Source organism: Coregonus clupeaformis, chromosome 20 (assembly GCF_020615455.1).
Source record: "Coregonus clupeaformis isolate EN_2021a chromosome 20, ASM2061545v1, whole genome shotgun sequence".
Taxonomy (NCBI): Eukaryota; Metazoa; Chordata; class Actinopteri; order Salmoniformes; family Salmonidae; genus Coregonus; species Coregonus clupeaformis.
In genome coordinates this window covers 25,386,358-25,411,357 of record NC_059211.1, presented here as the reverse complement: position 1 = coordinate 25,411,357, position 25,000 = coordinate 25,386,358, and the positions used below count along the sequence as shown (strand labels likewise).

Sequence of the window (25,000 nt, the reverse complement as noted above, 5' to 3'; positions counted from 1 at the left end):
TTTGTGCCCGTGCCAGTTGGGCTGAGCCAGCCTTGGGTCTGCCTCCAGCTGGGTTAAGCTCAGTGTATCAGCCACTCTCACTCTAAATCCTTATTAAAACTCCCATATTCTACCCCATCAATCCTGTTAGACACATCCAAACCTAGAGGTGAGAGCTACTGAATTTATTCTGTACCAACACACACACACATACACACACACATACACACACACATACACACACTCCTCACCCTTCTCTCACCTCCCTTACCCTTTATTCACACTCTGTCTCTCTCCAACCCTTTCTCCCATGTCTGCTAGCTGTTTCTGGGCATTGGTTGTTGGTAAGTGTACAGATATAGGATATTAATTTGATCACCCTGTTGCAGGAGAACTTTCCTGCAATGCACAAAATGTAAAACGTGTAGTGTATTTAGTTAGTATGAAAAACGTATGCACTCACTAACTGTAAGTCGCTCTGGATAAGAGCGTCTGCTAAATGACTAAAATGTAAAATGTAATGTATTTGAGGATTAAAAAGGATTCTGAAGTTTGTAATTTCCACTCTGAAATATCAGAGTTGATTTTTCCTTACAAAAATTTTATCAACCCCTTACAAAAATGTCCATTAATTATAATCCACATAAAAATTAACATTTCCTGTTGCTTCAGAATCCTTTTCCTGCTGTAGCAAACTGGCTCAAATTAAGATCCTACATCTGTGCTTTTACACTTATGAAGACATGGTTGCAGTGGTTCCATACCATACCCAATGTCCTCAGTGACTTACCCATATACTGTGGTCTTGTGTGGCTCAGTTGGTAGGGTTGTGGGTTCGATTCCCGGGGCCACCCATATGCAAAATGTATGCACACATGACTTTATGTCGTTTTGGATAAAAGTGTCTGCCAAATGGCATATATTATATTATGTACAGTATCAACTGTATGTGTCAGGTCTTTTCGCTGCCAAACTATTGACCTTGTATAAGAACCGTCCCAGCACTTACAGATGCCACAGTCTAAATATCTAAATGCCTCTGGAGTGTCTGTATGACATCACCACCACTGGTTACTCAGCCAGAGTGAGTGGAGTGCTACAGGTCTGAGAGGATGACTGACTGCCACTCACTCGCTCCTATTCACATATTTAGGAAAGACATAGAGGGAGGAAAGGAAACATAGAAATAGATAGAGGGACGCATAGAGGAGAGGAAAGAGTGGAATTAGGGCAGAAGGTTCCATATTGCTATCAGATGTCAACGCTAAATACTGTATCTGCTCTAAATACTGTATCTCCATGGTGACATATGGCCCTTTAGCCTGATTGGCTGGGAGCGGGAGGCCTGACCGGGACTTAGGCCAGTGGCGGCCAGTCAGAGGGCAGGTTGAGATGGTGACCTGATGTCACCCTGTGTGATGGAGCAGGGTATTTTAGCTTGGCTGAGTGACACACTAATCCTTGTTAAAGAGACCTCTCCCTCTTTGGCTCATCATCCCTCTGTCTCATACTTCTATCAACTCATCCAGACTTCAGTTCAAACAGTATTTGTTTTCTTTCAAATACTTTAGCTAAACTTAATTGAGCTTGCTTGGCGCAATTGAACCAATGCCCAGTCTAGGCAGACTCAATCAAATACAATTTGAACCCAGCGACTAGGCTTGGGTGATATACCATTTATACCGTATACTGGGGTATTTTAAAAATACAGACGGTATGATTTTCAGTACCGAAAAAAAATTAATCTAAGATATGTCAAATAAATTATATCCAGCTCAGGGCTCCAGCTATGCATTTGGTTTGCTAACTTGCTAGCTAAGTGGCCAAAGATCAAGATCACTGTTGCCAAATGTTTTATTAGTATTTTTATAGCACCCCTTGTGTGCACTTCCGGTATTACTGTATACCCCGGTATGACAGTATGAACATCTGAATACCACCCAAACCTAACCAGGTCTGATATATCCCTCTTTCTCTCTGGGTGGAATCTAGGTCACGCCCTCCCAGGGTCAGGCCTGAACTCTTTCAGGACAGGGCACAGGGCTGAGTGCCTGTTCATGTCCAAGTGTGGCAGCTGCATTAAAAAACTATGCAGCGGCCAATGTTGCCTGTCAAGACCTTGCACTGTATGTGTGAGTATAACCTCGACCCCCATGGGGAAGTGACATGCTAATCAATTCAAATTCTGAGCGAATCACTAGGCGTGGCTCTAAATCGAGGCGGGAGAGGGAGCAAGCCTGCGACCGTTGTATTATATGGGACAGCCAATCAAACTAAATGTTCTATCATATTAACCATATTGTTTTTGGGAAGCCCAATTGATCTGAGTTCTGGCATATAAAGTTTATATGTGAAAACTATTTCTAAGATACTTTCAGATTTTCCAAACTCACTTCCTTGTTTAAATCACTTGCGCTGTTGGCACTTTGAAGACCACAATGTAGGGGGAGGTTCTAAGGATTGTGCTAGATGGTGATGGACTGACAGATCAGCCAATTAAAACCGGTGGATGTTTTCGCGGCGCTGCCGTAGACTCCCATTCAAGTTCCATTCTGTGAAACCAGACCGTTCGAAAGAGAGAGAGCCGGCTGGTGGATGAGATTAGTGTGAGTGTTAGTGTGAGTATTAGTGTGAGTATTAGTGTTACTGTGAGTATTAGTGTGAGTGTTAGTGTGAGTATTAGTGTTACTGTGAGTATTAGTGTGAGTGTTAGTGTGAGTATTAGTGTTACTGCGAGTATTAGTGTGAGTGTTAGTGTTAGTGTGAGTATTAGTGTGAGTGTTAGTGTTAGTGTGAGTATTAGTGTTACTGTGAGTATTAGTGTGAGTGTTAGTGTGAGTATTAGTGTGAGTGTTAGTATTACTGTGAGTGTTAGTGTGAGTATTAGTGTGAGTATTAGTGTTAGTGTTAGTATGAGTATTAGTGTTAGTGTTAGTGTGAGTATTAATGTTACTGTGAATATTAGTGTGAGTGTTAGTGTTAGTGTGAGTATTAGTGTTAGTGTGAGTATTAGTGTGAGTGTTAGTGTTAGTGTGAGTATAAGTGTAAGTGTTAGTATTACTGTGAGTGTTAGTGTGAGTATTAGTGTGAGTATTAGTGTTAGTATGAGTATTAGTGTTAGTGTGAGTATTAGTGTGAGTGTGAGTGTTAGTGTTAGTGTGAGTGTTAGTGTGAGTATTAGTGCGAGTGTTAGTGTGAGTGGTATTGTGAGTATTAGTGTGAGTGTTAGTGTTAGTATTAGTGTGAGTGTGAGTGTGAGTGTTAGTGTTACTGTGAGTGTTAGTGTGAGTATTAGTGTGAGTATTAGTGTTAGTGTGAGTATTAGTGTTAGTGTGAGTATTAGTGTGAGTATTAGTGTGAGTGTTAGTGTGAGTATTAGTGTGAGTGTTAGTATTACTGTGAGTGTTAGTGTGAGTATTAGTGTTAGTGTTAGTATGAGTATTAGTGTTAGTGTGAGTATTAGTGTGAGTGTTAGTGTTAGTGTGAGTGTTAGTGTGAGTGTTAGTGTGAGTATTAGTGTTAGTGTTAGTGTGAGTGTTAGTATTAGTGTGAGTGTGAGTGTTAGTGTGAGTATTAGTGTGAGTGTTAGTGTTAGTGTGAGTGTTAGTGTGAGTGTTAGTGTGAGTATTAGTGTGAGTGTTAGTGTTAGTGTGAGTGTTAGTGTGAGTATTAGTGTGAGTGTTAGTGTGAGTGTGAGTGTTAGTGTGAATATTAGTGTGAGTGTTAGTGTTAGTGTGAGTATTAGTGTGAGTGTTAGTGTTACTGTGAGTATTAGTGTGATTATTAGTATTAGTGTGAGTGTTAGTGTTAGTGTGAGTGTTAGTGTGAGTATTAGTGTGAGTGTTAGTGTTAGTGTGAGTATTAGTGTGAGTGTTAGTGTTAGTGTTAGTGTGAGTGTTACTGTGAGTATTAGTGTTAGTGTTAGTGTGAGTGTTACTGTGAGTATTAGTGTTAGTGTTAGTGTTAGTGTTACTGTGAGTATTAGTGTTACTGCTCTGAATTACACAGTGTGCTGCTACCATACAGTTGTTTCTGTGTCTTGACAGCTATTACTCCCATATGTAATAGGATTTGTGCATTTGAGGGCTATGACTTAACGTCACTGACTTACTGGACACACATTGAGCTTCATTTATGTTCAATAAGGTCAATCCTTCCTTTTGTTGTGGTCTTCATTACCTAGGCCTACCGACAGGCTGGTCTGTCTCATCTGAGAGGCTAAACTTATCTGTCCCTGTTCCCCCTAACGGCTGCAATCATCTTCTTCAGGCCGGCTGAGTGGCATGGGCCAGCCTCTGAATAATTAAACAAAACAAATCAAATCACATGTTATTTGCCACATGCGCCGAATACAACAGGTGTAGACAATACAGTGAAATGCTTACTTACAAGCCCTTAACCAACAATGCAGTAAAAAAAGAAGAAGAAAAAAAAGTTAAGTAAAAAATAGATAAGTAAAAAAACAAAAAATGGAAATATTTATAGAACAGCAGTAAAATACAATAACAGTTGGGAGGCTATATACAGGGGGTACCGGTACAGAGTCAATGTGCGGGTGCACCGGTTAGTCGAGGTAATTGAGGTAATATGTACATGTGGGTAGAGTTAAAGTGACTATGCATAAATAATAAACAGAGTAGCAGCAGCGTAAAAGAGGGGGGTGGGGGGGGGGGGGGGCAGTGCAAATAGTCCGGGTAGCCATGATTAGCTGTTCAGGAGTCTTATGGCTTTGGGGTAGAAGCTGTTAAGAAGCCTTTTGGACCTAGACTTGGTGCTCCGGTACCGCTTGCTGTGCGGTAGTAGAGAGAACAGTTTATGACTAGGGTGGCTGGAGTCTTTGACAATTTTTAGGGCCTCCCTCTGACACAACAGCCCTAATGATTGGCTACTCGACACACACACACACACACACAGACTGTCTGTAACCCTCCACCAACCGTCATTAACCTAACCTGCCATCAGCGCCGGCTACTGTTGCTCCAGTTTGATTGTGTTCTATGTTCTATTCTGCAGCATCATGTGGCCGAGTGTTAGAGAGCTGAGAATTCACTCACTCACTCTGGAGTCTGGACAAGAACGTCTGCTAGCTAAATGACTGAAATCTAAAGCAATGCAATGTAGTGTCAATTCATGTGCAGATGTATACAGACACACACACACACACACACAACATCATCCTTCTTCTCCTCTGGCCTAATTTGTCAAAACTTTGATTCGATTCCCTTTTCCCACGGTCAGTTTTTAGCCTATTTTTTTAACTGCCCAGCTGTCCCATTAGTTAGTGTGTTATGAACACATCTGCACTCCAACGTAAGCATATTTTTACTACTTTATATTGGTTTATACTGTTATAATGTGTGCCTTGGCTGGGAGGGCAGAGGTGGAAGGGTATAGGAGAAAGAGGCACAAAAAAATAGTAGGGTTTATTTCATTGTAGCTGTTTTCATATAGATTGATACGCCATCCTTTACTGTAGCTGTTTTCATATAGATTGATACGCCATCCTTTATTGTAGCTGTTTTCATATAGATTGATACACCATCCTTTATTGTAGCTGTTTTCATATAGATTGATACACCATCCTTTATTGTAGCTGTTTTCATATAGATTGATACACCATCCTTTATTGTAGCTGTTTTCATATAGATTGATACACCATCCTTTATTTTTTAATATTTTTTTTCTCTCTTCTTCTTCAAATCTAATATAAGTAGAGATCACACAGACACACACATTTACATTACATTTACGTCATTTAGCAGACGCTCTTATCCAGAGCGACTTACAAATTGGACACACAGACACACACAGACACACACCGACACACAGACACACACACACAGACACACACCGACACACCGACACACAGACACACACAGACACACACAGACACACACCGACACACAGACACACACAGACACACACAGACACACACAGACACACACCGACACACAGACACACACAGACACACACCGACACACACCGACACACAGACACACACAGACACACACAGACACACACCGACACACAGACACACACAGACACACACAGACACACACCGACACACACAGACACACACAGACACACACAGACACACCGACACACACCGACACACACACACACACAGACACACACAGACACACACAGACACACACAGACACACAGACACACACAGACACACAGACACACACAGACACACACAGACACACAGACACACACAGACACACCGACACACACACACAGACACACAGACACACAGACACACACAGACACACAGACACACAGACACACACAGACACACAGACACACAGACACACACAGACACACAGACACACCGACACAGACAGACACACCGACACACAGACACACCGACACACAGACACACACAGACACACAGACACACAGACACACACAGACACACACAGACACACAGACACAGACAGACACACAGACACACACAGACACACAGACACACACCGACACACAGACACACAGACACACATACACACACAGACACACAGACACACAGACACACACAGACACACACCGACACACAGACACACAGACACACACAGACACACAGACACACAGACACACAGACACACACAGACACACAGACACACACAGACACACAGACACAGACAGACACACAGACACACAGACACACACCGACACACAGACACACAGACACACAGACACAGACAGACACACAGACACACACAGACACACACAGACACACAGACACACACACACACACACAGACACACACAGACACACAGACACACAGACACACACAGACACACAGACACACAGACACACACAGACACACAGACACACAGACACACAGACACACACTGACACACAGACACACAGACACAGACACACAGACAGACACACAGACACACAGACACACAGACAGACACACAGACACAGACAGACACACAGACACACAGACACACAGACACACCGACACACAGACACACCGACACACATACACACACAGACACACACAGACACACAGACACACACCGACACACAGACACACAGACACACACAGACACACACAGACACACAGACACACAGACACACACAGACACACACCGACACACAGACACACAGACACACAGACACACAGACACACAGACACACAGACACACACAGACACACACAGACACACAGACACACAGACACACAGACACACACTGACACACAGACACACAGACACAGACAGACACACAGACACAGACACACACAGACACACAGACAGACACACAGACACAGACAGACACACAGACATAACCGTATCAGCGAAGCCTGTGCCCTAACTAACGATCACATGGCCTTGCCGGTCGACGCCGCCTGACGCCAGCACTCCTTTGACTAAAGTAATGTAAGGTTATTTTAACATGCATCATTTTAGCACATTTAGAAGCATGTTTATTGTTTATTGTTGAGTTGATGCACAAAGAGCCCTTGTGGAATTAACGGTTTTGATGAGTAAGGAAGTGAACAAGGTTTATATTTTAAAATCAGTGCAGCATGACTTGGTAGATTCCTTTTCATCTTGGTCTCTCGCCTGTCAGAAAGATATTCAAATTAGTCATTTTCTTAACCCTCTGTTTAGTCAGCTGATGTTAACCCCCTCCAGTCCAGGACTAGAGTACTGGTTAACAGGCAGACTGAAGCACACACTGGCAGTAAAACAGTCTGTGATGTACTACTCTACTCTCACAAGCAGGACCTACACACATATACACAGAGAATTCACATACATGTGTACGAACACATTTTGTAACACACATACACATGCTAATGGACATACAAATAAATTGATATTCACTCTCACACTCAAGCCTCTTCTCATGTCTGTGTGATCCTCAGTCCCCTTCTCAAGGACAGTTCAATACACGCTGCACTCTGACCTTTGCCTCTCTCCCTGACCCTGCAGATGTAGAAATAAAGCCAACAGATGTGCCTCTAATATGTTCACACTGTTCTTCAGGCTCTTTACAACTTCCACCTCCTTATCATTGCCTTCCTGTAGGAGGGATGTTAAACACAGTTTGAACTGAGATAGATAAGTGTATAAACGTATTACATTTGTTTTATCAAGACCTTTGTTACAGAAACCTTTTTCATAAAGATGGAAGATGTTTTTTGTAAGGCGCTCCTATAGTTTAGTCTCTTACGGAATGGCCCCTATAACATGATCGTGATGGCTTCAGTATGACCTCTCAGCTCAGAGCTGCTGACACTATACAGTAAGGCAATAACTGAGGTGACCACCAAGTGTTGGGTACGATCAAGGTATCTGGTACGCAAGTCTTTTCCATCTGTTCTCTCTCACTCACACCCCAGTTTAGCAGTGCCAGCTCAGCTCTGGGTTCTGGGCTCTGCTTGGCACGGTGAGGAGGAGGATGGTCCACCCACCACAGGCACTCTGTTTACCTCGCCCGCCTGCCTCCTCTCTTTTCCTCTCGCCTCCTCCCTCTCTCATTCCTCTCCTCTGTCAAATCTCTCATTTCCTTCTTCGAGTGTTGGAATCCCTCAGATCCTTCCCCCGATCCGCGACTCAACGTGTCTCATTTAGTTTAGTGTGATTTGTGGGTGTTCGTTTGGGCCTGTGTGTGGTTGTGAGCTGAGTGCCAGAGGCTGTGTGTGTGTGCTTTTTGTGCCTGCCTGCATGGTGACCCCACACCCTCGCTCCACCACAGCCTGGTCTGTGTGTGACAAACACCAAACACTGGGCCCAGTCCTGTTGGGCCACACTCTCCTGGTCTCCTGGGTTAATCTGTTTATACACCTGGCACCAAACACACATACTCCTTCTACCATGGACACCGCCCCACCATCTTCACCCTACACCATCTCCATCCTCCACCCTCTCCCCCCATATAGTCTGTAAGGCCACTGGGTACAGGCTCAGTGTTTGGCTAGTAGTCTCACCAAATGACCCTCTGTTTTGCTTGTACACAACCAGCACACCAACCACCCACCCCAGCTCCATTGACAAGACACTGGGCTCGGCTGTGACAGTCGCTGTCACACTGAGTGTCCCCTGTGTGTGTTTTGTAGGGCTCTGTCCATTCACTGGCAGCATTGTGACCATAAACCTCTCAACAGGCTAGGATTTACTGTATAAACAGGACTGCTGTCAAACAACCTCCCCCATCTCATCTCATCTCCTCCTCCTCAGTTTGGTTAATATGGGTGCAGTTGCCATGGGGATGGGGCTGCCAAGTGACATCATGAACTGGCCAGAGGAGGATGGGTTTCCACTAAAACTTTCTCTTCTTATTTTTTCACTAGGTCATGGTTACTCAACCACTTCACTGTCACTTAGGCCTGCTTTCAGCAGTGTCACAATACACTGTAATGACCAATGCAGACCCTACACAGACAAACCTGAATTGAGCTGGATCCAACCCAAAATATATCTAGTTTTACTGTGTAAACTCAACTGAGCCTTGAGTCTGTTCTGAGTCCTGTTACATTGACTTACACAAGCGGTGTCTTTCTCCCCCCTCCCTCCCCCTCCCTCCCCCTTCCTCCCCCTCCCTCCCCTCCCCTCCTCCCGTCCCTTCCTCCTCCCCTCCCCTCCCCTCCCTCCCCTCCTCCCGCCCCTCCCCTCCTCTCCCTTCCGTCCCTCTCTCCCTCCCTCCCCCATGCCCTCCCTGTCCTCTGTGCTGTTAGTGTAAACAGCAGTCATTTCCATGATGCACATGGCCCCTGGAGGAGAGCCATGGAGTTGGACTGTTTGGATCTGTCCTTCCTTTGTTCTGCCTCGTTTGACCAAAACCCCTCATATGATCTGACCCAGGGACTCAAGGGAGATGGAGTCAGAAGATAAAATGTTGTAGAGAGAATAGAAACTGACCCAGGGTCAGCCCTTAAGGAGCTAGGTAAAGCAGATGTAACAGTGCTGTATGAAGATAAACTGACCCAGAGTCAGTCCTGAGGTAGATATGGCTCTAGCCTGAGGGAGATAGAGGACATAGACTGATGTCCTGGACAGTGAATGACTGTATGGGTTAGACAGTGTATGGACAGTGAATGACTATGAAGTAGTCAGTGTTATCTATCAATACAAAAGAGTGGAAATATCAGTGGAAACAAAACATACATTTTTGTGAGCCAGTAAAGTAAGCTGATAGGGTGAACAGTGAAGATGTAGATCTATTTTGATGAGAAAATGTAGTTGTATTGATATGTTGTGATAGTTTTTGCAAGCAGGTGCTACTTGTAGTGGGATGTTTGATAGAGCAACACTGTATCAACTACACAACCAGCTTCACTGATTCCTTTCCCTTCTTCTCTCCCTTGAGGTTACACACCATTTGAATTGCATCCAAAGCAAGCAGAAATGCAAATTTAGATCACACCCCCCTCACACACACTCACACACACACACACACAGACACACACACACACACACACACGCACACGCACACACACGCACCACACACACACACACACACACACAAACACATTCTCACTCTAAAAATACTCACTGTATCACCCTCCATAACTAACACACACACACTAGCATACACAAACAAACATTCACTGTATCAAACACACACAAAAACACACACACACATACACACACCTGGCTTGCATCATGATGGCCCTGTACGTGCAGCTGATAAGGCGGGTCAGGAGGAGGAACACACAACACAGCTCCAAACCCTGAACAATCTCTTATTACAAATAGTTCATACTTATTATTTGTGATCCGTTGCCAACGGTAGCGCCAAAACCGTAAAAGAGACCAACACCAAAACAACTTTATCACGTGCAGGCTGACTGTCATTGTGCTTGAAGTAAACTTTTTGATACTACTTATAGTTTTCACACTACAACCCTATTTGCAAAAATCCAAATGCATTTCCTGGACTAGCCGGTGCCCCCGCACATTGACTCTGTACCGGTACCCCCTGTATATAATATGTAAATAGCCTCCCTACTGTTATTACATCGACTAACACATTGACTCTGTACCGGTACCCCCTGTATATAGCCTCCCTACTGTTATTACATTGACTAACACATTGACTCTGTACCGGTACCCCCTGTATATAGCCTCACTACTGTTATTACATAGACTAACACATTGACTCTGTACCGGTACCCCCTGTATATAGCCTCCCTACTGTTATTACATTGACTAACACATTGACTCTGTACCGGTACCCCCTGTATATAATATGTATATAGCCTCCCTACTGTTATTACATTGACTAACACATTGACTCTGTACCGGTACCCCCTGTATATAGCCTCACTACTGTTATTACATAGACTAACACATTGACTCTGTACCGGTACCCCCTGTATATAATATGTATATAGCCTCCCTACTGTTATTTTACTGCTGCTCTTTCATTATTTGTTTTTTCTTTTTCTTTTTTTACTTACCTCTTTTTTAAATAACACTTATTTTCCTTAAAACTGCATTGTTGGTTAAGGGCTTGTAAGTGAGCATTTCACTGTAAGGTCTACACCTGTTGTATTCGGCACATGTGACAAATACAATTTGATTTGATTTGATTTCAATGGCCATAGACTTTAATGGTAAATATTTCCACTGTAACTAATCTTCCACCGTTTAAGCTAGAAATGCCATCCAAACGTTAAAACGTGCAGACCGGTCTGGAATATTGTGCTTGTCTACAGCTTGTTGATACCATTTATACTTTTTGAACTATAACCATTTTAAATGTTCATAAAAGCTCCACAGGCTTGAATGAGAAGTGTTTGGCTTCACCACAACTCTTGAACCGTTAAAGCTACAAACACCAAACCAACGTTGACATGTACAGACTGACTGAACTTAGATTTCTTGTCAAAAGATTGTTAATACCATTTGTACTTTTTGAGCTATATATTGTTTTTATTTCCATAATTCCATAAACGCATCCGAACGGTTTGGCCTACAAACTATTATGACCCCTCTGTGGACAAACACGATGGTGTTCTCCTTTTTGCTCTACGACCCCCGCAAGCGTCATTGGACTCGTCTGAAGTTGGTACAGCCTCTTCTGCCAACTTCTGTCTGTAGCGTCCGAACAATTTGTGCTACACACTAATATGACCGCTTTGGGGAAAAGGTGAGTCTCACACGAACACGTACATGTCGGTTTGAAAGAATGGAAGTATATATGGAGATAGTTTAGTGCCTAAAATAAGGGGTTAAATACATGTTTATAAAAAATTATACAAATGTTTCCTGATCTTTCTTATATCTCTCTGATATAGGCCAGACACTTCAGAACAAACTCCCTAGATTTTTGGGGGGACTATGGGCTAATGGCTTTGTATGGGCAAATAGCAGTAATGCCAAATTCATTGTTTCATCCCAAAAAAATGTGGGGATACCTTAAGGGGTCTTAAAATACAAAATAACATAGCTAAATTATCCTTGGTATGACCATCTTAAAACAATTCCATATGTTAGCTTAAACATATTGTCCTGACCACCTGTTTAAAAACAGCTCACCAACATAAGATACAGGATGATCCAGTTATATTTCATACTCAGGTTGGTAGCTACGTTGGCAGAAAGTAAGTGAATGAGAAAAAGAGAGAGAGTTTGGTTAGCTAGGGCTCTAGTGTCTCTTCTCTTTCAGTGTTCCTCTAATCCAGCCCAGGCTCAGTCAGGCTGAAGCTCCGCCTCCTGTCCCTGTCGTTCCAATGTAGCAGGCCCCTGTCAGAATGACACACCTAGTTTCTGCTGCTTGTCTAATCTCTACGCCAGGTCACAGGATGAAGGGGCCCATTCACACGCAGACAAACGCAGTTCACACACACACACACGCAGTTCACAAACACACAGTTCACACCAGTCCACCGCTGCACTCCCAGCCGCGCAGAGCCTAGAGCCAATCATGGGGGGTGCAGTGGTTGGCGTGCATGGCTAGCAGCTATGCGGTCGCTAACCCTGTTCTACAGCTTAGCTCAGACTGACTTGACAGAAAGCTATGCCTGAGGAGGGAGGACTAGAGAGGCAGGATCCATCTCTAGCCAACAATGGGGGTTTATTAAAGAGGGAGGGATGGAGGGAGTCCTGATTGACATATCAGGGGTGAGATAGTGTTGTTTGTTTAGTGGTGTAATCTTATCCTAGAGTCTTGTGCTTCTGTGCTGCTGTATCAGGCGCTGCTTCCTGGTCATGGTTGGGACCCTGTTGATAAGTCAAGAGGACTCAGAGGATCTAAGCACTGACAAAAAGAAAACCCTCACACACAGATATACTCTGTTCTCAGTCCCGTGGAGCTCAAAGACTCCAGCCACCCTAGTCATAGACTGTTCTCTCTGCTACCGCACGGCAAGCGGTACTGTAAGTCGCTTTGGATAAAAGCGTCTGCTAAATGGCATATTATTATTATATTATTACCGGAGCGCCAAGTCTAGGTCCAAAAGGCTTCTCAACAGCTTCTTCCCCCAAGCCATAAGACTCCTGAACAGCTAATCATGGCTACCCGGACTATTTGCACTGCCCCCCCCACCCCCACTCCATCTTTTTACGCTGCTGCTACTCTGTTTATTATTTATGCATAGGCATTTTAACTCTACCCACGTGTACATATTACCTCAATTACCTCAACTAGCCGGTGCCCCCGCACATTGACTCTGCACCGGTACCCTCCTGTATATAGCCTCCCTACTGTTATTTAATTTTACTTCTGCTCTTTTTTCTCAACACTTTTTTGTTGTTGTTGTTGTTTTATTTGACTTTTTTTATAAATAAATAAATGCATTGTTGGTTAAGGGCTGTAAGTAAGCATTTCACGGTAATGTCTACACCTGTTGTATTTGGCGCATGTGGCAAATAAAATTTGATTTGATTTGATTTGGCATTGTGCTTGTAGCACCAGGGTTGTGGGTTCGATTCCCACGGGGGAACAATAAAAACAAATAAAAAAGGATTAAGAGTGTCTGCTAAATGACTAAAATGTAAAAATGGTGAGAGAAAACCCTCACACACAGCTGTTCTCAGGATATGGGAAAAGCCACACAGACAATATGCGCTTGCACACTCTTTCTATTGCCTTGTGTCATGTTTCTCAATCACATACGGTATGTATAACCCCAGTGAATATTCCGTTTCCTCTGTAGAATAAAATAGAATAGATTTTAAATTAATTGAATACTTCAATGCAGGGAAGGGTTAACCCAGCAGCCATCGGTATGGAGATGGGAGGAAGGGTTAACGGTAGAGCTGGCCCTTTATCTGAAGAGGGCCTGCCTGCCTGACTGGCTGGCTTACTGACTGGCTAACTGACTGACTGGCTAACTGACTGACTGGCTGGCTGACTGACTGACTGGCTAACTGACTGACTGGCTGGCTGACTGTCCTACTGCATGAGTAATGCTGAGCCATGATACTGTGACAACCGGAGGGAGGGAGGGGGACTGTGTGGGTAGAGAACAACTATAAATGAAGCGGGTATTTCAATCAAACAAAGAAACACAAATTGAGAAATATAGGGTAGAAAGATGGAAGAGGGATAGAGATAGATAGAGAGAAGGCTCAACAGTTGTGGCTGCCAGCAGCTCGTTACAAAGTGTTGCATCAGTGCTACAGGGAAGCTCACGTTGCAGGATGACATCACCTTATACCGTCTCTGCTCTGCTCTGCTGCAGACAGGAGCTCCGAACACACCATCTGTTTGACAGCCCAGAGAGAGAGAGCGATAGAAGGGGGGGGTTTGGGGGCGGACAAGGCGGATAAAAGGTGAGGAACAAGGGTGCAGACTAGAGAGGAGGAGGAAGAGGGAGAGAGAGATCAGGGGAGAGAGATTTGGGTTGGCGAGAGGGTGGGGGTGGAGTGTAGCGAGGGTATTGCTTTCCCCTGCCTGATTTCTCTCTCCTTCTCGGGGGAGAGGGGGAGAAAGGGGGAGAGGAGGTGTGTCGAGGGAGAAAAGGGGGAGGAGGGGTGTCAACTCATTCCGCTCCACCGCATCATTAACACTTTGGTACTGGGGTTGGTTTTTGGGGAAGAGTTGCATAAGCCATGCGTGCCTAACAGGAGACTCGCCAGCCTCGCCATTCTCTGGTGCATTGCGTTTGGGCAAAGACCTATTCACCCAGTATTGGGAACTGAGACGGGTTTACTCACTGAATTAGAGCAAGCCTGGAAACTTCCAGACGTTGCAGCTGATCGGTTAGCTCGAGTTAGCGTGCACATGACTCCTGACTGTCTGGCTTGCTGCTGCAGTGAGTGTCCATTGGACAGACAGACCAGACCGAAGCAGCTGATTAGAGAATCAGGCTTGAATCTGTTGAGTCTGAAGTACATCAAAGGACATGATCAAAAGCAACAACGCAAAATGTGTCCTATAACTGAAATATAATATTGTAGGTCACAAAAATGATGTAATGTCTGTATTGCATCTCTGTTGTATTTGAACCCTCTGTTCTATGTTATAATAATATGAATATGAATATGAATAATCATTCTCTAGGAGGGAGGGTTCATGGCCTTTGCTGAGGCAGACATCTGATGATACAGACTCAACATCTATGATGATGTCAGTCAGACTGACACTCATACTTTAGTTTGTATTTAAGCTTCTATGGTCCTCCAGGGAGGACATGATATACACTGAGTGGTTTGTGCCCAATAGTGTTTTATGCTCATATGGTGCTGTGGCTCCGTACAGGGAGGGCTGTGCTCTACCACCATATGGGCATTACAGGGAGGATGGCCCTCTCCACATGTCCTCTGCAGCTACCAGCCCATGGATGCTGTTACTGCTGCTGCTCTGACATACGGTACACACACACACACACTCACACACACACACACACACACACATACACATACACACTCACACACACACTCACACACACACACATACACATACACCATTAGATAACCCTACATTGTGTATGGCTTATGCAACTATTTTGTAATATTGTAAATGTCTACAGCGAGAGACACAGACACACAGAGAGAGAGGGAGAGAATCTAATGTCTGTGAAAGAAAGAGATGATCATCAAACCCTTATAGTAGAAGGAGAGAACAGGAAGCACAATCATTCCTGTTTGGATTTGGACACTGGAATTTTATCACAACTTCCTGCCTTTGGATTTGGACACTGGAATATTATCACAACTTCCAACATTGTTGTGCATGATAAATAAATGGCACCGTGGTGCCTTACGAAGCTGTTCCCTTTCTGCGTGTGCTCTGGCTCCCCCACTCTACAAAGTTCTATGTTTAGTGCCGGACTATTTAACAGCCTACAGTTAAATTGTACTTTCCACTCTACTTATTACAGTCGCAGACAAAATATGAAAGCACTAAGGGCAATGGATAATCAGCACCGAAATAGCACAGTCAGAAAATGTGTCATGTGGCAAGCAGACTGCGGTCACATCAGTGTGCAGTGAAAAATCTCCCCCCCATCTCCATGCATGGAATGCTTTCTAAATCCACAAGGCATGTACCTTTCAGACTTCAACAACCCGACCATAACAGTCTGCCTTTTTTTTGTTCTCACATTTTCTCTCAATCAGGCATCGGTTAGCTTGGTCTTGCACTGTAGCCAGGCAGATTAGAATCTCTCTCTCGGCTGTTTATGTCTGCCCCATGACTTTGATGAGCACAATCTAGATGTGGGAAAGTGTTTTAAACACACACACACTCACACAGAGCAGGGGAATCACTGGTAACTGATTCTAGCATACACCAGGGATTTTGACAGACAGAGCTAGTGTAACGGAAAGGGGGATAGCTAGTCAGTTGTACAACTGAATGTATTCAACTGAAATGTGTTTTTCCGCATTTAACACAACCCCTCTGAATCAGAGAGGTGCGGAGGGCTGCCTTAATCAACATCCACGGTGCCCAGTTACATTGGGTTAACTGCCTTGCTCAGGGGCAGAACAATTTTTACCTTGTCAGCTCGGGGATTCGATCCAGCAACCTTTCGGTTACTGGCCCAACGCTCCTACTGTGCCTAGCTGGAGAGTCTGTCTTTCTCTGTCACTGGTCTGTTGCAGCACACATACAGCACACTGAGAAAGGGGAGTAAAAGACAGGGCTGGAAATCTGCAAACATACACACACACACACAGATAGAAATAGTCTCTAAATGCGATATGTTCCCATAGGCACCCAATTAATCTCTGTCTGTTTGGGGCTCCTTTTTTGGGAATCTTAGCTTAACTCTAATTTCAGAGTGTACAGAGGGTTGCTTACCTGACAAAACAGAAAAATGAATTCAAATTATAACGTTAAAAGGTTAGAAGAAGCAGACAGTGTTCCAGTCTTGCGTAGATGTTGTAGTTCAGACAGCTGGATTGCAACACCCTGAGATGTCAAGACGAGATAAAAACTAGTTTACTGCACTCTTTGTTCCCAAGGAGGGCCTATGCTTTAAATAGTTTATTAAAGCATACCTTTTATTTAAGACCGTTTGATGGTCAGAGTCTGAAAGGGATATCGCTCTTAGTAAACGCTGAATCATCACATTACAGTGCTTTACTGAGCGCTGCTGCGTTTCTATGGCTACAGAAGTGACAAAACCAACACCTGAGTCCCAGAGGTCACCTGTGGTTACACACACACACACACCCACACACACACACACACACACACACACACACACACACACACACACACACACACACACCCACACACACCCCCCACACACACACACACACACACACACACACACACACACACACACACACACACACACACACACACACACTCACCACCTGTGTAGCAGATGCTTGAGAGCAGCCAGAAACACAGGATGGCAAGTAAACACATCCCTGACTGATCCTCCTCACAAATTAATAAATGATGTCAGAAAAATGTGGTGTGGGAGGGAGGAGGCAAAGGGGGATAGTTTATACACACAGACACAGACACACACACACAGAAACACACACAGACACACACACACACACACACACACACAGAAACACACACACACACACACACACAAACACAAACACACAGAAATACACACACACACACACACACACACACACAAACACAAACACACACACACTTATTCATACGGCTGCTGGTGATTATCATGCATAAAGTACGCAAAATGCAGGCGTGATGCATCTCCCATCTATTGTTCATGTGTTTGGGAGGGAGCCCGTCATGATGCATAGATAAAACACAGCAGATGAGGCTCTATCTCCTGTGGATTACCGTGCAGGCCTAGTCCGTTCCTAAGTCATTGTTACCCTTCCATCTGTCCAGCCAATCCTGTGTGGCACCACCCCACTACAGGCAGAGACAGAGACAGTGGCAATTAAAACACTTTGACACACTTGACAGAGAGGGCCTGTGTGTCCGACATGAGCCATCTGGGGCGGGGGACTGGGGGACCCTCCCTCACACACACGCACGCACACACACCCCTCTGCTCCCCTGAGTTGAATTAAACAGATGAATTGAGTGACATCCCTGGCCTATATACTGGGCAGGGGGACATCCTCCCGTTTCTTTTCTTGGTGGACAGATCAGACAGAGGAGGAGAGGGGAGAGAGATTGGGACGGCAGATTGTCAACCAGACCCCTGAACTAGGCCACCAACCAGACTGGGTTAAATCCTCTTCTGACAAATGCTCCTTTGCATATTGATATTGCAATCTTATTACTGGGTTATTAAATGTATGTTACCAGGGTGGTCAGAATGCTCAGTCAGTCTGTGCCCTGTCTGTCTGTGTCCGTATGCAGATCATCCATCTTGCTCAACACAAGGCTGAGGCCTACCCATTTTTGATGCGGTGCATTTTGTAATTCAATTTCCAAGTGAATTAACAGTAAACTGTAACATAGGTAGGCTTATAACATAGTGTGTGTTCTGTGCCAGGAGGATGTCTCCCGAGTATCGCAGCGGTCTAAGGCACTGCATCGCAGTGCTAGCTGTGCCACTAGAGATCCTAGTTCGAATCCAGGCTCTGTCGTAGCCGGCCGCGACCGGGAGACCCATGGGGCAGCGCACAATTGGCCCAGCGTCGTCCAGGGTATGGGAGGGAATGGCCAGCAGGGATGTAGCTCAGTTGGTAGAGCATGGCGTTTGCAACGCCAGGGTTGTGGGTTCGATTCCCATGGGGGGCCAGTATAAAAAATAATGTATGCACTCACTAACTGTAAGTCGCTCTGGATAAGAGTGTCTGCTAAATGACTAAAAATGTAAAAATGTAAAATGTTGTGGTCAGAGTACTAGACCTTTTATTGTCACCTTTTTCTCCTTTTGTGGTCTGCATCCATTTCTCCCTCATAGGAACTGTTTGGTCCAATCAACAATTCACTTCCTGTATCCCTGTCATGTTCATTGGCCAGGATGGTACACAAGGTTGCAAAAAAATTGAAACGTATAACTCCGGCAACAGAGTTCAAGTAAAGTCATTTTCCTATTGGTTCCCAACTCTGGAGTCTGCTTACTGCCCAGCTCACAGCCCCTGGAAAGTCCCTACCCCATTGAAGTTGCCATTTAAAATGGTTAAGGTTAGGGTTAAAGTTAGGGTTAGGTAAGGGTTATGGTTAGGGTAAGGGTAGGGGTTGAGGTTAGGGTTAGGATTTAGGGTGGGAACGTCCCAAGGATCCCAGATAGCACTAACCAAAGTAGATGGGATAGGAACATACCAATGTGTTTGTGGAAAAGAGGGCCAGTAAAATGATGTCACTAGATACTTGAAAATTACTAACATGATTTCTAAACCAGAAAACAGCCAAATATGTTCATAACCATAAATACTCGTCCCTAAGTATGTAATAACATCGTATGCAATAACACCGCGCAATAAAAGCACAAACCCATTTTCGGTACGTCATTGTTAGAAACGGCTGCACCCCGTGTGTCCGCGTGAAGTGGTAGCGCCGAGATAATGTGAAAGGTTGCCTGTGCGCTGTCAGTGTTCTTAAAATGAAGACGACTGCTCGGTCCCTGAAGAACAGACTTGATTGTAGAGCTGGAATCTACTTTCAGCTCTGTAGGACTATTAGAACATTTTATAGGCCTTTGGAACAGTGAAGTTTTATGTCTCAGCAGAGCAGTGAATCCAGGTGCTTTTACAGAAGAATTCACCGTATTTATTGTGTCTGAAGCAGGAATTCAGATCATCAGAGACGGTTCTAGTTGAGCTGTCCTATATACAGCAGATAGCAGTATCAGATCAGTCAAGTGTTGTATACGTTTTGTCGTTCATCCTGTGCGCCTATTTTTTTTTATATTCATTTGGAGAAAGACAAGTGTCATTCGCAAGTGAAGTAAAGACAATGTACAATACAGTTTGGACTACGGAAAAAGACGACGATGATTGGAGGGACGTGATGATGCCATATTCCACAGAATTAATATTTTACATTGAAATGGACCAACCACCTCCAGGTAGGCCACTAAAACTATTGGATAGTCATTGTGTGTTAAAATACCTATTTGTGGATGCGGATTGAATGGTCAAACTTTGAGAAGAACGCTTTGCCTGCGAACCTGCCTGTCTAGATAGCGAGCCTATTCATTTGGGTAACTTTGTTTTTGTTTCGTTTCATAGTTATTACAGATGCAAAAAGAGTCCCGTTTCTTCTTTCTGAAATCGTTTCAAAGCACCTAGAAATGACCGTTATAGTTTTTCATTAAATTTGCTTTAACATCGCTTCATTGTAACTACGCCGATAGTATTTGCCAACATCCTGGGACTTTTTGCTACTGTTTCAATGGTGATTACAATAATTTAGCATTTATTGTTACAATGTATCAGATGCGTTATTTAGTTTGCAACAATGTTTCAACTTCTTTTACGAGTTTATCGGAGTGACATCATCTGAAGAGCAGATTGCTGCCTGCTAGCAGGCTACTGTATCCTGCAAGAACCGCTTCCATTCTATCATTACACGCGCATATATTGACAATTCGTTCGTTCTATCAATTAACTGTATTTATTTGTCGCTATAATACAAATGAAATGACATTACCTGAAAATAGATAGTTATTTAGTCGGCTACCTATTATTTTTTCTTCTTTACAGTCATTCATTAATTAAGCACAAAGGCCACAGCTTTTGTTAATTTGCTTTGTTATTTTATAACAGTGTATTTTATATTTATTAATGTGGTTCATACCTAAACTCTATTTTACCATGTTTTACCATCTCTCTAGTAGGCCTATCCTGGTTGTCAAATAGTCAAATGCTTTCAGAAAAGTGCAGGAGAGGTTGTGGGGGAGGGGAAAGAGATCAGAAAAGATTGTGTTACAAGTCAGTGAAGTAAAACCCTCAGTACCAATGTTGCTCCAGGTTCAGATTTCATGCATATGTCTGCACATAATTCTAGCCGGCTGTCATATAGATGTTTAAATGTATTTGAGTCATTTCTCGGTAATTGTGAAAGTGTCATTCGACTCCCAACCCCCTTCCTTCTCCTCTTTTTTAATAGAGCAGATGGAGGGTCGGTGGATGGAGCTGCTGAATAGAATTTGCCAGTAGCTCTTTTTCTCCCGCTGAAGTGCATTATCCTGAGCCCGTTCTGAAGTGCATTATCCTGAGCCCGTTCTGAAGTGCATTATCCTGAGCCCGTTCTGCATGTACAGCAACCCTCTCTCTTGTCCTCAGGGCCAAACTGAATGATAAAGGCTTTATGTCGTTTGGTGGAGTGGTGGAGGAGTGAATAAGGGTGAAACGTATTCTCCTATAGCCTTCCATTCATATGTGCTCTCAATGCAGTTATAGCCTATGTCCCCTTCCATTCATATGTGCTCTCAATGCAGTTCAATGGCTGCGATTCTCAAAGCTTTCTTTCACGGGGTTTCACTCATTCACTATGATGCCATAGGCTGGGAACCAAGAGAGACACAGTTTTAAGATGGCATGTAGAGTTGACAATGGTCCATCTTCACTTCTGTAATGCAACTATACTATACTCTTTAGAAATACAGTGTAGGCTATACAGCTATTGTTGTCAAATGAACTAACAGGCTAGTCAGTAGGCTCTCTGGCTATACAGATGAACAATAATACTACCATGCATGTATAACAGTCATAATAATGATGTATGAGCAAGTTGGCAAACCGCTAAAATGTCACACTAATCATGTTGTCAGATCTGTTGCAAAACAACATTGTCTTAACGTGTAGTGTTGTTGGGAACAAAATCACCATCTCCTGCTGTGATTAATCTGTCAATGGTTGATGTTTGTTGTTATATAGTGATAATAACAATCATCTATACGTAGCTGTGTGTTGTTGTTACAGAGTGATAACAACCTACATCTGTTTTTATTATATGGTCACCTATGTGAGCTAGCGTGTTCCATTGAACCAGGCATTGTCAGTGAAGATATTGAATGAAACAACTATTAGCATTGTATAAACAATAGGTTTACAAGGTAAAGATGCATTGTGTTGTGTGTTTGGCTTCTGTGTAACCTCTCCTGGATTATCTGAAAGGACCCTAGCTGCGATACAGCAGGCAGGCAGGCGGTGGGTGGATAGTGGTGTATAGTGACAATGTGTATAGGAGAGGTGAAGATAATAGCCACTCTCCTCCTCCTCCTCTCTTCTCTTCTCCTCTCCTCTCCTCTCTTCTCCTCTCCTCTCCTCTCCTCTCCTCTCCTCTCCTCTCCTCTCCTCTCCTCTCCTCTCCTCTCCTCTCCTCTCCTCTCCTCCTCTCCTCTCCTCTCCTCTCCTCTCCTCTCCTCTCCTCTCCTCTCCTCTCCTCTCCTCTCCTCTCCTCTCCTCTCCTCTCCTCTCCTCTCCTCTCCTCTCCTCTCCTCTCTCTTCAGAGTGAAGCTCACCAGTGTGTGATCAGACCGCACATTCATCTTATCTTCCACTCAATGCTAGTGCACAGCTCGGCCCATACAGAACACACACACACACAATATTAAGGTAGCCTGTCTGGGCTTTTCTCTCTCTTCTTCTGTGCTCCTGTTTTTTGTTTTTATTTCACCCAGTGGCATTGTGGGATACTGGGGGTCTAAGCCCTGGGCCCAGTAGAGAAAGAGAAACAGAGAGAGAAAGAAAGAGAGAGAGACACAGAGGAGGGAAGAAAGAGAGAGACAGAGGAGGGCTGAGGGATGAGGGTCGTGCAGATGTTCATCAGAATATGTATTACACTGGAATTTAAATGTGACAGTTAGGAAGTAACGCCGGGGGCCAGCTCCGTGTGTGTGTGTCGCTTTGTGTTGGTGGCATTGGGTGATTAGCTCAGGTGGAGTGCTGCCCCAGGGGAGGGCTGGCCTCTGTTTCCAACGGCAACACGGCTACTCCCCTCCCAGTGTGTGTGTTTGTGTGTCTGTGAGTTTGCAGGGTAGCACTCTGAGAATTGGGCAGCCTCTTCACAGAATGGAAAATCACCAGTGCATTTCTGTCCCCTGCTGCTACAACAATGCTATATGGGACAATGACATAAGTCACTTACAGTAGAGGCACGTCAGACAGACAGACTGGGATGGTTGTGTGAACTCTTCCTCTACACATTATAACACACTTTCTCCTCTGTAAGAAGAACAGTAGAACTATTATCTTTCTCTTTATTCTCTCTCTCTCTCTCTCTCTCTCTCTCTCTCTCTCTCTCTCTCTCTCTCTCTCTCTCTCTCTCTCTCTCTCTCTCTTTCCTCTCCTCTCTATGTCTCTCGCTCTCTGTCTGTCTCTCTCGCTCTCTGTCTCTCTCCTCTCTCTCCTGTATGTCTGTCTGTCTATCTGTGTGTCTCTCTCTCGCTCTCTCTCTCGCTCTCTCTCTCTCTCTCTCTCTCTCCTCTCTCTCTCTGTCTTTCTACTCAACATAAATATGGGTTGTATTTACAGTGGCGTTTGTTCTTCACTGGTTGCCCGTTTCGTGTGGCAGCAGGTCACAAATCTTGCTGCTATGATGGCACACTGTGGTCTTTCACCCAATAGATATGGGAGTTTAAAAAAATTGTATTTCTTTTTTAATTCTCTCTCTCTTCCTAGAGGTGTCTCTGACATCATTTATATACTCTGGGGGTGTAACTCCACCCCTTTCTCTAATTTTTTTTATCTGTCTCTCAATTCAATTCTCTCTCTGCTGCACCCCCCCTCTTTATTCTCTCTCTGTCTCTCTCTCTCTCTCTCTCTCTCTCTCTCTCTCTCTCCTCTCCTCTCTATGTCTCTCGCTCTCTGTCTGTCGCTCTCGCTCTCTGTCTCTCTCCTCTCTCTCCTGTATGTCTGTCTGTCTATCTGTGTGTCTCTCTCTCGCTCTCTCTCTGTCTCTCTGTCTCTGTCTCTCTCTCTCTCTCTCTCTCTCTCTCTCTCTCTCTCCTCTCTCTCTCTGTCTTTCTACTCAACATAAATATGGGTTGTATTTACAGTGGCGTTTGTTCTTCACTGGTTGCCCGTTTCGTGTGGCAGCAGGTCACAAATCTTGCTGCTATGATGGCACACTGTGGTCTTTCACCCAATAGATATGGGAGTTTAAAAAAATTGTATTTCTTTTTTAATTCTCTCTCTCTTCCTAGAGGTGTCTCTGACATCATTTATATACTCTGGGGGTGTAACTCCACCCCTTTCTCTAATTTTTTTTATCTGTCTCTCAATTCAATTCTCTCTCTGCTGCACCCCCCCCTCTCTCTCTCTCACTCTCTGGCTCCACCCCCTATCCCCCTGCTGTGCTCTGATTGGCTGAGCCAGGTCTCCATTCAGAGATTTTTAGGATCAGGGCTTGTCTCGCAGCGCCAGTCTGACAGAGAGATAGAACAGAGAGAGATAGAGAGGAGAGGAGAGGAGGAGAGACAGGAGGAGAGGTAGTGACGGACGGACACAGAGAAAGGGAGAAAGGAACAGTGTGTGTTTGTGTGTACGGCAGCCAGCTGACAGGACTAATGCAGCTCACACAGACCCCAGTAGAGGAAGATGGTAAGACCCAGCACCAGTTTACATCTCTCTTTCTTTCTCTGTGCCCCCCCGCTTCTTTCTTTCTTTCTTTCTTTCTTTCTTTCTTTCTTTCTTTCTTTCTTTCTTTCTTTCTTTCTCTCTGTCCTCCTCCCCTTCTTATTTCTTCTCTTGTCAGTTGGCACGCGTCCCTTT

General features: G+C 44.3%; 1 protein-coding gene across 3 annotated transcripts in view; it reads left to right on the top strand.

The window, feature by feature from the left end:
- The window catches only part of LOC121534059 (phosphatidylinositol 3-kinase regulatory subunit gamma), a 290,255-nt gene that overhangs the window by 236,979 nt on the left and 28,276 nt on the right, over positions 1–25,000 (top strand). Inside the window, exon 1 of one of the 3 annotated variants that reach the window (XM_041840492.2) lies at positions 19,896–20,349. The exons of 1 other annotated variant lie outside the window; for it this stretch is intronic. In XM_041840492.2, coding sequence (XP_041696426.2) covers positions 20,238–20,349 — 112 coding nt within the window. In that variant the 5' untranslated portion in view covers positions 19,896–20,237. Of the gene's footprint in view, positions 1–19,895; positions 20,350–24,705; positions 24,830–25,000 lie in introns of those variants that run through there. One more of the 3 variants, XM_041840493.2, reaches the window with a different exon arrangement.